Source organism: Leucopleurus acutus (genome assembly GCF_964270905.1).
Source record: "Leucopleurus acutus genome assembly, chromosome: 12".
NCBI classification, from domain to species: Eukaryota; Metazoa; Chordata; class Mammalia; order Artiodactyla; family Delphinidae; genus Leucopleurus; species Leucopleurus acutus.
In genome coordinates, this window is record NC_139154.1 from 14116459 (window position 1) to 14134481 (window position 18023).

General features: G+C 40.6%; 1 protein-coding gene across 1 annotated transcript in view; it reads right to left on the reverse strand.

Annotated features, from left to right (window-relative positions):
- Nucleotides 1-18023, reverse strand: part of LOC309970137 (immunoglobulin kappa light chain-like) — a gene marked incomplete at its 5' end in the record, with an annotated part of 43799 nt that overhangs the window by 15726 nt on the left and 10050 nt on the right. Inside the window, one exon of the mRNA XM_082852407.1 lies at nt 10586-10877. Within this exon, the coding sequence (XP_082708533.1) occupies nt 10586-10877 (292 nt within the window). The remainder of the gene's footprint in view (nt 1-10585; nt 10878-18023) is intronic.

Consider the following 18023-nt stretch of genomic DNA (forward strand, 5'->3'; position numbering starts at 1 on the left):
TTCAATACAATTCCTATCAAAATTTCAATGGCATTTTCCACAGAAATATAAAAAACAATCCTAAAATTTGTATGGAAACACAAAGGCCCCCAAACAGCCAAAGCAATCTTGAGAAAGAGAAATAAAACTGGAGGCATAATACTTCCTGACTTCAAACTATAATACAAAGCTTTAGTAGTCAGAACAGTATGGTATTGGCATAAAAAGACAACAAAACAAAACAAAAACAAACTATATGGAGCTAGAATGAGATTGTTTTTTAGAGTCCCTACATTTTAACTGGTTCACATCCTCAACTTGAAACCTGGGAAATGTAAACGACTGGACACCCTGTTATTTTTAAGGCCTTCAGCAACAACATTTAATTATTAAAACACTTAGTGTTCTTAACCAACAATATTTAATTGTTAAGGAACTGATAATTCAGTTCCTAGAGCAGGAATCCTGTCATGGGTGGATGGGCAAGGGTACCACCCTCTCTACTTTGCCCTCCAGTGACCTGGCAGCTGAACTGCTAAGTCACCTTTTACAGGGAATGGGTTTTTGCTTTCTTGTCAAGAACAAGATAGGTGCTTAGTAAATATAAGGTGCCTTTAACTTTTACTATATGAGTAGTTATGCATATAAATTTATTAAAAACCCTGGATATTCAGTTGTCTTCACTATTGAACTGTGGATGTATATTTGGACCATTGAATATTCCACCTAAAGTTGATACTGGTTCCTTGTTTTATTGTTGCTGCTATTTTTTGTTTTTGAACGTTTAAAAAATATACAAGGTGACTTCCACTTCCCAAAAGAAAGAAGTACTTTTCCTTATTCCTCCCACCAAGTGCAGCTAAAAACCCCAGGCATCTTGTTAAAAAAAAATAATACTCCGAAAGGTGACGTTATGGGTGGATTGTGTTCCTCCCAAGAGATACGTTGAAGTCCTAACACCCAGTATCTTAGAATGTGACTTAATTTGGAAATAAGGTTGTTGCAGATATAATTAATTAAATTAAGATAAGGTTATACTGGAAAAGGGTTGGTCCCTAATCCAATACAACTGGTGTTCTTATAAAAAGAAGAAGATACACAGAAACCCAGATGGGAGAATGCCATGTGATGACAGGCAGAAATGGAAGTGATGCAGCTGCAAACCACGGAATGCTAAAGATTGACAGCTACTGCCGGGATCTAGGAAGAGGTAAGGGAAGATTGTCCCTGACAGGTTTCAGAGGGAGCATGGCCCTGCCCACACCCTATTTGGAGCTTCTAGCCTCCAGAATTGTGAGAGAATAAGTATCTTTTATAAAAGTCACCCAGTTTGTGGCTTAAAAAGCCACCCAGTTTTTGGTACTTTGTTATGGCGACCCTAGGAAATTAACACAGGTAGAGAGAATAAGGAAGACCATGTAGGGGTCTTGGGGCCTGAAAAATGACAGAAAACTGCCTAGGTTTTCTTTTTGCCTCATATATCACAGAGCAGGTGTTGGAGAAACTAGCAGCTTGGGAACACAAATGGGCTTAGACAAAAAAGAGCCCTAACAAATGCTGGCTCTTTCTTGCCAAAGGACTAGGAAAGGGACAGCCTAGAAAGACAGAAAACTTTTAGACAATAACCACAGAGACAGCCAAATGTCACAGAAAAGACAGTGGCCCCACCTCCACCCACACCAATAAAGTCCAAGTGGTTCTGCCTGGAACACTGGAAAAGTCATCTTGTGATGAGTAGGGTGAAGGTCACGAACTAGGGTGAGGGGGCAGGAGGGAAAGGAGCCTGTTCCGTCCCTGAGCCCCCTGCCCCAGGTTCTGTGAGAAAAGAACACTCCCTCATGTTATAAAGATTCCCTGGTTAGATTCCCACTGTGTGCAGCCACGTGAAATGCTAACAGATACAGCTTTAAAATATTTTCTCTTAGAGTTTTACATCGAGGACGATAAATGAGTTTGGGTTCTTTCTTCATGTTCAGTCTTTAATTTTGGTTTCAAGATTATCCTAGCCTCATGACATGATTTATAGTTCTAAGTACTGGTAGTTTACTCTCTTTTACTATTCCCTGGACAATTTTCATAAAATACAGCGTTTTTTTTTTTTTTTTTTTTTTTTTTTGAGGTTTTGGTAAAACTTAACCATACAGTTATCTGGACCTGGACTTTGACCGAAGCGAAATTTCTGTAACAACATATTTAGAGAGAATCAACGAATTTGAATAGAAACTGGTTATTAGATATGTTAGGGAATTACTCTTAATTCTGTATTATACTGGCATGGTGGCTGCTTGGGAAAAGGTCCTCATCAGTGAGCAGTGTACTGAAATTCTTAACGGCTTCACTTCAAAATACTCCAGTGTATGTGTGTTTTATATATCTTTGTATAAGGTTGACCATTTCTATAAACATTAAAAATGAAAATAATTTAAAAGAAACAGTGTCACATTTCTGACTGTGACTCGCCTCACGCTGAGGTCAGGGTGCAGTTATGAAGTTCTGTCAGTAGATGGAAATGCTGTATAAGCCAAAAAGACTGCCAATGGCCACCTAGTCTTCCCTGGATCCCTGAGGTTGCAAGGTAACAAAAGCAGTATTACAAGCCACGTCAGATTTTATTGTTTTTAGTCGAAAAGTCATGGTAAGATTTGCAGAGAAAAAAAGCAGGTACAGAGCAATCTTAAATTATTTAAAAAACCATACGAGATTTATGAATGTTTTATGGAGAATTTAGGTAGAAAAGTAAAATAAAACAGAACCCCTATACACCGGTAAACTTATTACCCCTATATAAAAATTTTGATCTCTCTGTGTGTGTCTCTCTCTTCCTTGTTTTCTACCTCTATCTCTCTTATCTCCCTATCTGTAGTTTAACATATGTATGTATATTTTAATTTAACATATATGTATTATATACATATTTGCATACTTTTGACTATGATTTTGAGCTTTGCTTTTAAAAATTGTCTAATAATGACCACCACTTTTAGTTCAGTCTGTAGAAAGAGCTGCATATCTTAAGAGATTTTCTGACTGTAACATAGGCTATATTTCATAGATCATGAAATATTTGGTTAATTAATACCATTGTATTTCAACTTAAGTTAACTTAGGTTATATAAGGTAGCACTAAGGAGTGGCTGTGGAATATGATGTATAGAAATAATATAGACCCTGTCACTAGGCCAACCTGTGTTCCAATACTTTCTTGTGTAACTGTGGACAAATTATTCTTTTTGAACCCCAATTTTGTTAACAGAAAAATGATCCTGTAATATGAGAATCCTTATGCAGTAATGAAGTCTAAAATTAGACAATGTAAAAGAGCTAGTGTCCATTCTTAGGATTTTCTCTTTGATTTTATCATTAACCCATTGGTTTGTTTTTTTTTTAACATCTTTATTGGAGTATAATTGCTTTACAGTGGTGTGTTAGTTTCTGCTTATAAGAAAGTGCATCCGTTATACACATACATACGTTCCCATATCTCTTCCCTCTTGCGTCTCCCTCCCTCCCACCCTCCCTATCCCACCCCTCTAGGTGGTCACAAAGCACCAAGCAGATCTCCCTGTGCTATGCGGCTGCTTCCCACTAGCTATCTATTTTACGTTTGGTAGTGTATATATGTCCATGCCACTCTCTCACTTTGTCCCAGCTTACCGTTCCCCCTCCCCATATCCTCAGGTCCATGCTCTAGTAGGTCTGTGTCTTTATTCCCGTCTTGCCCCTAGGTTCTTCATGACCCTTTTTTTTTTTTCTTAGATTCCATATATATGTGTTAGCATACAGTATTTCTTTTTCTCTTTCTGACTTACTTCACTCTGTATGACAGACTCTAGGTCCATCCACCTCACTACAAATAACTAAATTTCGTTTCTTTTTGTGGCTGAGTAATATTCCATTGTATATATGTGCCACATCTTCTTTATCCATTCATCTGTCGATGGACACTTAGGTTGCTTCCATGTCCTGGCTATTGTAAATAGAGCTGCAATGAACATTTTGGTACATGACTCTTTTTGAATTCTGGTTTTCTCAGGGTATATACCCAGTAGTGGGATTGCTGGGTCGTATGGTAGTTCTATTTTTAGTATTTTAAGGAACCTCCATACTGTTCCTAGTGGCTGTATCAATTTACATTCCCACAAACAGTGCAGGAGGGTTCCCTTTTCTCCCCACTGTCTCCAGCATTTATTGTTTCTAGATTTTTTGATGATAGCCATTCTGACCAGTGTGAGATGGTATCTCATTGTAGTTTTGATTTGCATTTCTCTAATGATTAATGATGTTGAGCATTCTTTCATGTGTTTGTTGGCAATCTGTACATCTTCTTTGCAGAAATGTCTATTTAAGTCTTCTGCCCATTATTGGATTGGGTTGTTTGTTTTTTTGATATTGAGCTGCTTGTAAATTTTGGAGATTAATCCTTTGCCAGTTGCTTCATTTGCAAATACTTTCTCCCATTCTGAGGGTTGTCTTTTGGTCTTGTTTATGGTTTCCTTTGCTGTGCAAAAGCTTTGAAGTTTCATTAGGTCCCATTTGTTTATTTTTTTTTTATTTCCATTTCTGTAGGAGGTGGGTCAAAAAGGATCTTGCTGTGATGTATGTCAAAGAGTGTTCTGCCTATGTTTTCCTCTAAGAGTTTGATAGTGTCTGGCCTTACATTTAGGTCCTTAATCCATTTTGAGTTTATTTTTGTATATGGTGTTAGGGAGTGTTCTAATTTCATACTTTTAAATGTACCTGTCCAGTTTTCCTAGCACCACTTATTGAAGAGGCTCTCTTTTCTCCACTGTATATTCTTGCCTCCTTTATCAAAGATAAGGTGACCATATGTGCGTGGGTTTATCTCTGGGCTTTCTATCCTGTTCCATTGATCTATATTTCTGTTTTTGTGCCAGTACCATACTGTCTTGATTACTGTAGCTTTGTAGTATAGTCTGAAGTCAGGGAGCCTGATTCCTCCAGCTCCGTTTTTCGTTCTCAAGTTTGTTTTCCTATTTGGGGTCTTTTGTGTTTCCATACAAATTGTGAAATTTTTTGTTCTAGTTCTGTGAAAAATGCCAGTGGTAGTTTGATAGGGATTGCGTTGAATCTGTAGATTGCTTTGGGTAGTAGAGTCATTTTCACAATGCTGATGCTTCCAATCCAAGAACATGGTATATCTCTCCATCTGTTTTTATCATCTCTAATTTCTTTCATCAGTGTCTTATAATTTTCTGCATACAGGTCTTTTGTCTCCTTAGGTAGGTTTATTCCTGCATATTTTATTCTTTTTGTTGCAGTGGTAAATGGGAGTGTTTTCTTAATTTCACTTTCAGATTTTTCATCATTAGTGTATAGGAATGCAAGAGAATTCTGTGCATTAATTTTGTATCCTGCTACTTTACCAAATTCATTGATTAGCTCTAGTAGTTTTCTGGTAGCATCTTTAGGATTCTCTATGTATAGTATCATGTCATCTGCAAAGAGTGACAGCTTTACTTCTTCTTTTCCAATTTGGCCTTTTATTACTTTTTCTTCTCTGATTGCTGTGGCTAAAACTTGCAAAACTATGTTGAATAAGAGTGGTGAGAGTGGGCAACCTTTTCTTATTCCTGATCTTAGTGGAAATGTTTTCAGTTTTTCACCATTGAGGATGATGTTGGCTGTGGGTTTGTCATATATGGCCTTTATTGTGTTGAGGAAAGTTCCCTCTATGCCTACTTTCTGCAGGGTTTTTATCATAAATGGGTGCTGAATTTTGTTGAAAGATTTCTCTGCATCAATTGAGATGATCATATGGTTTTTCTCCTTCAATTTGTTAATATGGTGTATCACATGGATTGATTTGCGTATACTGAAGAATGCTTGCATTCCTGGAATAAACCCCACTTGATCATGGTGTATGATCCTTTTAATGTGCTGTTGGATTCTGTTTGCTAGTATTTTGTTGAGGATTTTTGCATCTATGTTCATCAGTGATATTGGCCTGTAGTTTTCTTTTTTTGTGATATCTTTGTCTGGTTTTGGTATCAGGGTGATGGTGGCCTCGTAGAATGAATTGGGGAGTGTTCCTCCCTCTGCTATATTTTGGAAGAGTTTGAGAAGGATAGGTGTTAGCTCTTCTCTAAGATTTGATAGAATTCGCCTGTGAAGCCATCTGGTCCTGGGGTTTTGTTTGTTGGAAGACTTTTAATCACACTTTCAATTTCAGTGCTTGTGATTAGTCTGTTCATATTTTCAATTTCTTCCTGGTTCAGTCTCGGAAGGTTGTGCATTTCTAAGAACGTGTCCATTTCTTCCAGGTTGTCCATTTTATTGGCATAGAGTTGCTTGTAGTAATCTCTCATGATCCTTTGTATTTCTGCAGTGTCAGTTGTTACTTTTTCATTTCTAATTCTATTGATTTGAGTCTTCTCCCTTTTTTTCTTGATGAGTCTGGCTAATGGCTTATCAATTTTGTTTATCTTCTCGAAGAACCAGCTTTTAGTTTTTTGTTTGTTTGTTTGTTTGTTTTTGCGGTACGCGGGCCTCTCACTGTTGTGGCCTCTCCTGTTGCGGAGCACAGGCTCAGTGGCCATGGCTCATGGGCCCAGCCAATCCACGGCACGAACCCGTGTCCCCTGCATCGGCAAGCGAACTCTCAACCACTGCGCCACCAGGGAAGCCCTAGGGGATACACTTTTAACCTTGGGATTATGGAAATGAAATGTTTCACAAAAGAACAAAGGTCTTAAAAAAGTACTAATTAAGTGTCATTCTGGTGGTCATTGTTTCAAGAGCAACCGAGGGGAAATAGTAAAAGGACAAATTCTGGGACTCTAAAGAAGGACTGTGGTTTTTTTGGGACCTGCATCTTACGTAAATTGAGTTCTTACAGCTATCACTTGCTTTCCCCTGTATCACAGGAAATATTAAAAAGGAGCTGGTGAAAACTAAGTCAGTCGGGCAAAGTCTAAAAGAGTGTGTGGATGAGTTTAGAGGGTGAGAGAAGATTGCTTTTACTGCTATAATTGGAAACCTGAGCTGGATCCATCATTGCCTTCGTTTCTTCTTGGAGGTGGAAATGAAAGATGTGACAAAAGATAGGGACATGGCCATGTGAATTTATCTCTGCTTCAGAGTGAGCTCATTGAAACAGCTGGACGATGTGGTTGAAGGCTGTAATAGTCTCTACCATATCAAGTGTGTCAGGCATAGCACTAGAGGCAGCAGAAAATATGGAAACAAATAGAAAAAGGAAGTGAGTATGCGTGTACATGGAGAACCTTATAAATCCCTGTGGGTTGCCTAGTTCTATACACTGGACATTTTGAGTAGCAGCTGAGGTCACTCCACTGAGGGCACTTGGAGGTTTTTGTAACAGAGTATATCACTGTGAGATTTTATTATCATCTTGTTGACAGAAATAACATGCAGCATCTTCAGATTTCATGTCATCAATTGTCAGGGTAAAATCTGTTCCATGTCCACTGCCCCTGAACCGGAATGGAACCCCAGAGATGAGAGTAGAAACATATTTCACAATGAGCTTAGGAGCTTTTCCTGGTTTCTGTTGGTACCAGTGCTCGTCAACATCAATGTCTTGGGCTTCCCTAGTGGCGCAGTGGTTGGGAGTCCGCCTGCTGCTGCAGGGGACACGGGTTTGTGCCCCGGTCCGGGAAGATCCCACATGCCGCGGAGCGGCTGGGCCCGTGAGCCATGGCCGCTGAGCCTGCGCGTCCGGAGCCTGTGCTCCGCAACGGGAGAGGCCACAACAGTGAGAGGCCCACGTACCGCAAAAAACAAAAGCAACAACAAAAAAAACCCATCGATGTCTTGGCTGGCTTTGCAGGTGACAGTGACTTTGTCTCCTGGAGTCACTGACACAAATGCTGGAGAGTGTGTGATGGGTGTTTCTGCTCTGGTCTCTGTTTAGGGAGGAAAAGAGAAAAGAGAAATCAAAAGCATCATGTTTGTTGAGAATGCAAAAACCAATTTCATATACAAATGCCATATTTTTTGGTCAAGATTCAGAGGACTTAAGTGCTGCAAAAGGAGGAACTATTTCTCTTACCAGAGATTCAGAGGAGGAGAAAGATGAAGGGAGCCTGGGAGCTCATAGCCTTGGCCTGGCGTTCACTTGTCAGCGCCCTCACCAGTTGAACAATACACATTCTGTGGCCTCTGAGATGTTGAGGGACTTATGTATGGGAGCAGTATGCAAATTACATGGTATGTGGTGGTGGGATGGGCAGGCAGTGTTTAACTGGCAGAGTGTGAAACTTCATGCATGAGCTGTCCATGGTGATATTGTCAGAGCTTTCCTTACTCTCAAAAGGGCTGTGAGTAAAATCTAAACTCCTGGGCAAATAGCATCATCCTTCCTCCGCTTTGCTTTTCTGCCCCCAGACTTTTCATTATTCTGCACTATTCAGTATTCCATCTGCTGCCATTCTGATGCTAAGTAAACTGGGGTGATAGATACCATGGCAATACTCCTGACATCATCAACCATTGCCCCCCTTTTTGGGTTACACGCTCAGGACCATAGTTACTTCACATCGTGGTTGAATACAGGATTCAGAGAGGTGTCTATGTAATGCTGTTTCCAACTGCACACTTGCTTCCGTGATTACTCAGCTCTCTGTTCCAACATTTACACACGTATTAGTTACCCTAAACCATAATTACTTACACTGAGATTTTTTCACATTAAAATTTTAAAATTTTCTTTTGACTCAAGTGAATTCATGTCTACTCGGTGGTACTGGGTAGAACCTAAAATAATTTTCCTTGTATACCATCCGTCTACAGTTCAGAAAAAACTACATGCTGCATTTGAAAGTGGAAACTTGAGAACTACAGCTAAAGAATAGGGCAAAAAAGATGAAGGGTGAGACATTAAATTGCTACTGTCAGTTTGAAAGGAAAGTAACATGTGTCTTTCTTTTCCTTAATCAAATTCTGTTTACCTGATGCCCACACAAAAACTTGTAAAAGAATGTTCATAGCAGAGGCATTGAATTCACCAAATAGTGGGAACAACCCGAATGTCCATCAGGTGTTGAATGGAAAAGCAAAATGTGGCCTATTCGTATAATGAAATACTATTTGGCCATAATAAGAAATAAAGTACTATAATAAGCTACAACATGGATAAACCTTGCAAACATTATGGTAAATGAAGTGAGCCAGTCACGAAAGACAACATGCAGCATGATCTGTTTATATGAAATATTCACCGTAGGCACAGACAGTAAGTGGTTACCTAGGACTTGGGGATGTTTGATGCTGGAGGAAATGGGGAGTAACTGGTAATGGGTACAGGATTTCTTTTCGAAAATATAAAATTGACTGAGGTGATGATTGCGCAACTCTTATACTAAAGTCCATCATAGTGGACAAGATAAATTGGTGAACTATATTGTATATGAATTATAATGCCATAAAGGTGTTCACAAAAAGTCTAGAGTTTCAAGAGTGAAGAGACCTTCGGCGAGGAACAGCAAGAATATGTGAGTAGGGATTCCCTGGTGGCGCAGTGGTTGAGAGTCCGCCTACCGATGCAGGGGACGCGGGTTCATGCCCCGGTCCGGGAAGATCCCACATGCCGCGGAGCGGCTGGGCCTGTGAGCCATGGCCGCTGAGCCTGCGCGTCCGGAGCCTGTGCTCCGCAACGGGAGAGGCCACAACAGTGAGAGGCCGGTGTACCGCAAAAAAAAAAAAAAAAAGAATATGTGAGTAGTAGAAACCGAAAGAGCTATTTGTAAGCTTGGGGCTTTGTGTTCTGAGATGTGTTTTGAACATTTAAAGATTATCCATTTTTTTGAATTATTGAGAAAGAAATCAGTCCTAAAATGGAGTTACTAGAATGATCTGTGATGCTCTTCAACTAGGTGGATGACCTTGAACAGCTCCTACCACCTACCTATCTGGGTCTTATTCATCTCTATTGAATGGCACAGCAAGTGTGATTTTTAAAAAATCCCGTCGAGATTTTGATTTTGACTAGGTTTTTTTCAATTTCTTTGAATAATATTCTGGAGTCTACAGTGTATTTTGTTATTTTTTCCTAAATATATGATGCTTTGGATGCTCTTGTAGATGGTGTGTTTTGTAATTTTAATTTTTATAATCTGTTGCAGTTATAGAGAAATCAAATTGGTTTTTTTTGTTTTTTTTTGTATATTCACCTTGAATCCAGTGGTTGGCTATTTTTCTTATTGATTTCAGTAGTTTTTCTATAGATTATTTTGAATTTTCTCTGCACACAATCCATTCATCTTGACAGTTTTAATTCTTCCTTTCCAGTTCTGTTCTTTGTTGTTGTTATTGTTGCCTGATTGCACTGGCCAGGACAGGTGTATCTTTAAAGGTATCCACTCATGTGCGTCTGATCCAATGCCACTGGCAGAGAAATTGTGCCTAAACCTGGCTGTGCCTTTAAGTCCAAGAAAAATTCCAGGAGTCCGCGTGCAAATCTTGTCATGGGGTTACTTTTCAGAACGTTAAGATTTCCAAATAGAGGTAGAGATGCTAAAACTGCACAGCCGTCACAGCAGCTGCTTATAAAGGAAACAGCTGGTATAATGAAAAACCCTCAAAGGTTTGTGGAGGCTTTTGTTTCACGTTGAATCACTGTGGATACCCGCTATAGTACTGATGGCAGTAATAAACAGCAACATCTTCAGGCTTCAGGCTGCTGATGGTGAGAGTAAAGTCTGTCCCCGACCCACTGCCACTGAACCGGGCTGGGATGCCAGAGGCCCTGGTGGCTGCATCATACATGAGGAGCCTGGGAGCCTGCCCAGGTTCCTGCTGGTACCAGGCTAGGTAGTTGCTAACACTCTGACTGGCCCTGCAGGTGAGGGTGGCGCTTTCCCCCGGAGACAAAGACAGGGAGGCTGGAGACTGTGTCAACGTGGCTTCTCCAGTGGTATCTGAGATTGGAAATAAAACAAAAAAGTCGCTCATGTAATCTAGATCCTACTTACTGTCTTCCCCACAGGGCTAGGATCATCGATCTACACTGAGCCTTACTTTTTGCTTGCTGAGCAAAGGTGCAAGACCCAACTGCATGAACCAAAAATCTTCACTGACATGCACAACCATCCCATGTTCCTCTCACCTGGGATCCAGAGTAACAGGAGGCAGAGAAGCTGAGCTAGGGCTTCCATGATCCACTCAGAGGCAGAGCTGAGGCAGATCTTCCCCAGAGCCCTGACTCAGGCATAGATATGGGCTTTGGGCAACAGGGCGGGCTGGGAGGAACATGCAAAGCAGCTGGGGTGGGGCGAGCTGGGTTTCCAGCTGCAGCAACCACGTGCCTCCTCTTCTCTACACTTGAGCAACCCATCCCCAGGTGGTCAAGTCAGAAAAGCCTATTGACTTAGTCTGAGGGATGAATTTTTCTCCTCTGGTCACAGAATTTCCTTCCTGTGTCCTCTCACTTCATTATTCACCTAGATTCAGAGAGATGGTGTTTGGTATAAGCCTGCTGGGAACAAAATAGATGCCTTTGGTTCTGTTTTCCTCTTTCTACCAGCACTATGCCTAGATGTCTCCCTTGGTGCATGCTTGGGTCAAAACGGATTGAGAAGTTTATAGGAACTTTATGTTCCAGATACACCTGTCATTTGCAGCACAGTGCTATTTCCCAAGGGCACTTCCCAAGAAGTCACCTTATTCTTTGCTAGAATTAGGAAAGAGTAATGTCAGGTTAGACCAGGCAACATGGTTGTAAGGGTAACGACAACTGCACAGATGATGAGGACCCTGGCTCTCCCCTCCTCCCTCCCCCCTCCAGTGTACTGATACCGTATACATGAAGACAGACAGTGGTACTGTCCATGCAGGCAGAGTTAATTACTCTGTATTTATCATGCAGGAGAAAGATGTAATATGTCAGATTTCCTTCTGGAAGATTACTAGGTTATTTTGTAGTGAATGGATTATTCATTCCTGTCAAATAGATTTTTAATAATTTAGGGCCTTTTCACTTTTTTTTTTTTTTTTTTTTTTTGCTGTACGCGGGCCTCTCACTGTTGTGGCCTCTCCCGTTGCGGAGCACAGGCTCCGGACGCGCAGGCTCAGCAGCCATGGCTCACGGGCCCAGCCGCTCCGCGGCATGTGGGATCTTCCCGCACCGGGACACGAACCCACGTCCCCTGCATCAGCAGGCGGACTCTCAACCACTGCGCCACCAGGGAAGCCCTCACATTTATTAGTATTATTTATCTTCTTTATACCACTGAGTTATGGGGACATATCTGAATTTGTACTTAAGATTTGTACTAATATGAGTTGTATCATTTAAGAGTAAAATTTTTCTGTATTGTGGGGAGGAGGTTCTTGATCACTGATCACAGTTTTGTTAAGGAGAAGCTTATGTCACCCACTTTTCACAGAATTATATACGTATAGGGTGAGTAGTCTCATACCCAGACAAACCAACAGGTCACATAGACCAGACTACTAGTAAGACAGATTTGAAGCCTAGTATGGTCACTTTTCATTCGTTTGTCAAATGATTGCTATATAGTTAATGCAATTTGCTCATTTTTCTGTTTCATCTATGACTTGATGAAGTTTTCTTGCTATGAATCCAAACTTGCTGATGATTCTTGGAAGCACATTCAAGTAGAGTTTGGTCCGTCCCCTGTCTTAAAATTCTGAGAGCTGGGGAACTAGTGATGATGCTGGGTTGTCGGCGGTCCTATGCTTAGAGTGATATTTTGCTCTCTTCAGAGTTCAGAACATGCTTTTCTTGCTGTCTCTCCAACTAAGGCAGGGTTTTTCAGGTATGACACAACGCCAGAAACTGCAAGGAATTCTATAACCTCCTTCAACTTAGAACCTATGGATACTGAGGCCAGAGAGGCTTTCTCTTTGACTCTCTGATGCTCTTACTAAGATAAATTATTAGCAGTACCAATGAGAGATGCTATGAAGTAGAAGAGCAATAAAAATATGCAAGGCCATGATTTGTAAAGAAAGGACCAGGCACTGGTTATCTGTCATCACCAACTGCTCACCTCCAGCTAAGCACTTATGAATGTTCTGTCCCACAATTTCCATCAAGGCCAGCCAAGGTCAGAAATTTTCTCTCTCTACATCTGAGAAGTGTCAGCCACCTTCCTAACTCTGTTTGCTATTACATGCTAGATGCTCTCTGCATTGAACACATCACTGCTCTCTATTCCCTCTCAACCCAAGCTATTCTTCTCTAGAAGTTAAGGTCTTCCTTAGACCAAATGTTCATGTATACCCTTGCATCTACTATGTTCCCTAAACCTGCCTATTCTACCATACTATCACCAAATCTTTTCCAGATCTTAAGAGAACATATTTTTCAATGTTTGCATTTAGGACATTAGAGCCCAAGCATGATGAGGAAGCAACCGTATAGGAAAATGAAGGGGGAAGACCCTTCTGGGGTTTGGAGCCCATAATATGGAAAGGGCATCTGTGTGGGGTGGAGCTGGAAGTGCAACATGGGTTGCTGGGGCTAGAGCAGGGAATGATGGCACTATTTTCCCAGTTTGGGTGTGCCAGCTGGTGGGTGGTTGGGAGGATGTTCACGTGGGCGGGGACCCACAGTGCAGGAGTCAGAGCCCAGACTGGGTGAGGAGCCCACCCATGCAGGAGGCACAAAATGGTGGTGGCTGTGCAAGGGCTATCAGAGCTGGAGCAAGGTATATGTGTGTGTGGGGAGGGAGGTGGAGTTGTCTGCACAGGAGGTGGAAGGGATGGCCACCACCGGAGATTGATTTCAAATCAATTTGATCAAGTAGTTTGATCAAGTAATTAAACGCAATAATGATACTTGGAGTCAAATTATCAGCGGTAGAGAAAGAGTCATGAATAATCGAAGGAGAGTATTAGAATAAACTCTATGGTGTAGATTGGAATTGGAGATAGTGTAAACCCTTGGGCGTTTGTAGATACAGATATGAATGTGCACGTGTATATACGTGTGTGTGTGTAGATAGATAGATGATAGATAGATAGATAGATAGATAAATTTTCCTTAGGCTGGAAGCAATGACACCCCGGTCCCAAATAGCATCCACAGTGCTCAAATCTTGGTGTCTAAATACCATTCTCCACTAAAAGGAACCAATAATTCTTGGAGAAATGTCTGATTCTGGATTTAGGACAGGAAAAAAGCCAGATGAGCCTGGACCATCTAGTTCCAGAAACTAAAGAAATGCTCAAAGAATGATGGGGTTGTGGCAGAAGGAAATAGAAGCCAACTTCAATGGTTCACCAACTGGCCAAATCTGGGAAACTTTGAGTACCAAAATAATGAATGATGGTAACATATTATAGCCCATTGATGAAAATAGGAATCCATGAGTTCATATTGATGTTTTGATGAGGAATAGGATTCATATAGTATCAAAGAACTTATTCATATGTTCTTATTAAGTACAAAGGGGCAAAAGTAACTATGCAGCAGAGGTCTGGGAGACACTACCTTCATTCAAGATTCTAAGGAAACATCATCAGTAATGGGACAGATTGAAATCATGCACCACCTGATAGGATGCAGTGAGTAGAGCAGAACATTGCTTCTGGATATTACTGTACGTTACGGGCTGAATCATAACCCCCAAATTCATACGTTGTAATAGCCAGTGGTAATTACCTCAGAATGTAACTGTATTTGAAAATAGGATCATTAAAGAGGTAATTAAGTTAAAATGAGAGGTGACCACTAATCCTGTATGTCTGGTGCCCTTAAAGAAGAAGAAATTGGAACACAGACACACACACATAGGGAAGTGCTCGTAAAGACACAGAGGGAAGACGGCAATTTGCAAGCCAAGGAATGAGGCCCTGAATTAAGGATTACAAGAGGAATATATAAGTGCTTCAAGGAGGAGTCACTATAAATTTGAGGCACAAAAAGAATAAGTGGATGTCTCTTTCGTCTAGGAAAACTTCATTTTTCAAGAAAAAATGGAGAAGGGTAAAATGGAGGAAGGTTCCCTTTACGAGACATGAATATTAAACACAAAGTGCTCTTCTAAAACTAGACCCAGGTCATTTTTGTATACAGTGTGTTGATTTTTGTCACCGACCTGTGTCTTGTGTAGTTTCATGCTGCAGAGACATGATGAACTGAAAGACCACTGTTTGTAATCAGGAGATGATTTGGATATCTGACAATTAATGAGACTATAATTCACTTTATTTTCCCAGGAAACACAAGTGTTAAACTGTACTGATTTTTTCCGCTTTCCTCTGACTCTTTTTTATGATGCAGGACGAGGATAAAATAAGTGCACCTGCACATTCATTGCCCCATTCACCCTGTGTGATGACATTTCTTCAGGGGAGGAATCGCAGAGGGAGAGGCCAGGAGGAACAGCAGAAAGCTTATTTCTTTATTATCTGTCCCTCCCGTTAGACTGAAAGCTCTCTGAGGTCAAGTGTTCGGATGGAGTTGTTCAAAATGTCCTGTGCCTAGGAGAGTTCATGATACTGTTTGTTATTTGTGTAATTCTCTATATATATTTCATTTGGAGTAGGAATAAATAAAGAACTGCTCTAGCAGTGCTTGGGAGCTGAAGCTATTTACTTTAGGTCAGTTAGAGAAAGAAATCTGAGAGGACTTAAAATGATATTCGAGAAACTAACTGATTGACCTAAAGATTAGTAACAAGGGTGGTTCCTCGGTATGTGGTGATTCGTTTTCTAATACAGCATATGTGTTCAGGGAAATATGAGAGGTATAATTTGGATGTATTGAGAGCTTATGAGCTGTCCAAGAGGAACTTCAAATATGAATTTAAAATTGTAAAGAGAATCTGAGATAGATACAAACGTGTGCATAATATCTTCATTCTACTCAGTGACATGAATATATTTTATATACTGATGCCATATTTATATGTTTTAAATAAGTCCTGTAGACATACTCACAATTTATTTATTATAAGTTAATTAACGTTTCCAAGTTTCCTTCAACTGTTTTGAAAAAGTACAGCTGTATTAAGAAAATTTTACATTTGGGAATTTTGGCGAATTGTATTGAAAATCACAGTTTTAAGTTGGTTTCTGGGCCTCTTTTAGGCATACAATCACATTTCCTGGGGTAGTGATATTTTTGTCTCCTTATGTTCATTATTTGTCTTCACAACTCACTGCACAGGCACTTTTGATTTCATGCTCTGATGCTTTGCATAGGCTCCTGGAGCCCTAGGCTGGCTGGTCAGGCTCCATTCATGGGGTTTCCTGGAAATGGGACCTGAGTGCATCAGATGGGTGGGCAGCATCAAGATGACGCCAGAGCCACGACTTCTCATCTTCCTGGTCCTCTGGGTCTCAGGGGAGAGATTTAAAGGAAAAATATCTTTATAAAACTAAAAATTGATTTTACAATGCAGAATGAATAAACCATTTTACCTAAAACAGCGTGATTAGGTTTGACAAAGAGCAAACCGCACATTTTTAAGATATATATTTTAATATATTTATGATGCAATATATGGTCACTGGTCCATTGTGATTGCAGGTGTCTCTGGGGCCATCGTGATGACCCAGTCTCCAAGCTCCCTGGCTGTGTCCACAGGGGAGAGGGTCACCATCAACTGCAGGTCCAGCCAGAAAACCTATTCTGGTACCAGCAGAAACCAGAACCGTCTCCTGAGCTGCTCATCTCCTGGGCATCCATCCAGGCGTCTGGGAGCCCTGATTGACTTAGTGGCAGTGAGTCCACAACAGATTTCCCTCTCACCATAGGCAGCGTCCGGCCTGAAGATGTCGCAGTTTAGTATTGCCAGCAGTATTATAGCAAGCCTCTTAGGGTGCTTCAACCTCAAACATAAACCTCCTCCCCAGAGCCATGGGCCAGTGAGTATTTGCTGCACCAGCTGCTTCCTTCCGGCTCAGCCCTATTTCTCCCTTAGCCATAGGAGAAGCTATGTCTCCTCTACATTGTTCAAAATTTTTTTATTTTTTATTAAAATTTTTTTTATACAGCAGTTTCTTATTAGTCATCAATTTTATACACATCAGTGTATACATGTCAATCTCAATCGCCCAGTTCATCCCACCACCACCACCACCCCCCGCCGCCTTCCTCCCTTGGTGTCCATACGTTTGTTCTCTACATCTGTGTCTCAATTTCTGCCCTGCAAACCGGTTCACCTGTACCATTTTTCTAGATTCCACATATATGCGCTAGTATATGATATTTCTTTTTCTCTTTCTGACTTACTTCACTCTGTATGACTGTCTCTAGATTCATCCACGTCTCTACAAATGACCCAATTTTGTTCCTTTTTATGACTGAGTAATATCCATTGTATATATGTACCACTTCTTCTTTATCCATTTGTCTGTCGATGGGCATTTAGGTGGCTTCCATGACCTGGCTATTGTAAATAGTGCTGCAATGAACACTGGGGTGCATGTGTCTTTTTGAATTATGGTTTTCTCTGGGAATATGCCCAGTAGTGGGATTGCTGGATCATATGGTAATTCTATTTTTAGTTTCCATACTGTTCTCCATAGTGGCTGTATCAATTTACATTCCCACCAACAGGGCAAGAGGGTTCCCTTTCCTCCACACCCTCTCCAGCATTTGTTGTTTATAGATTTTCTGATGATGCCCACACTAACTGGTGTGAGGTGATACCTCATTGTAGTTTTGATTTGCATTTCTCTAATAATTAGTGATGTTGAGCAGCTTTTCATGTGCTTCTTGGCCATCTGTATCTCTTCTTTGGAGAAATGTCTGTTTAGGTCTTCTGCCCATTTTTGGATTGGGTTCTTTGTTTCTTTAATATTGAGCTGCATGAGCTGTTTATATATTTTGGAGATTAATCCTTTGTCCATTAATTTGTTTGCAAATATTTTATCCCATTCTGAGGGTTGCTTTTCGTCATGTTTATGGTTTCCTTTGCTGTGCAAAAGCTTTGAAGTTTCATTAGGTCCCATTTGTTTATTTTTGTTTTTATTTCCATTTCTCTAGGAGGTGGATCAAAAAAGATCTTGCTGTGATTTATGTCAGAGTGTTCCTCCTATGTTATCCTCTAAGAGTTTTATAGTGTCCAGTCTTACATTTAGGTCTCTAA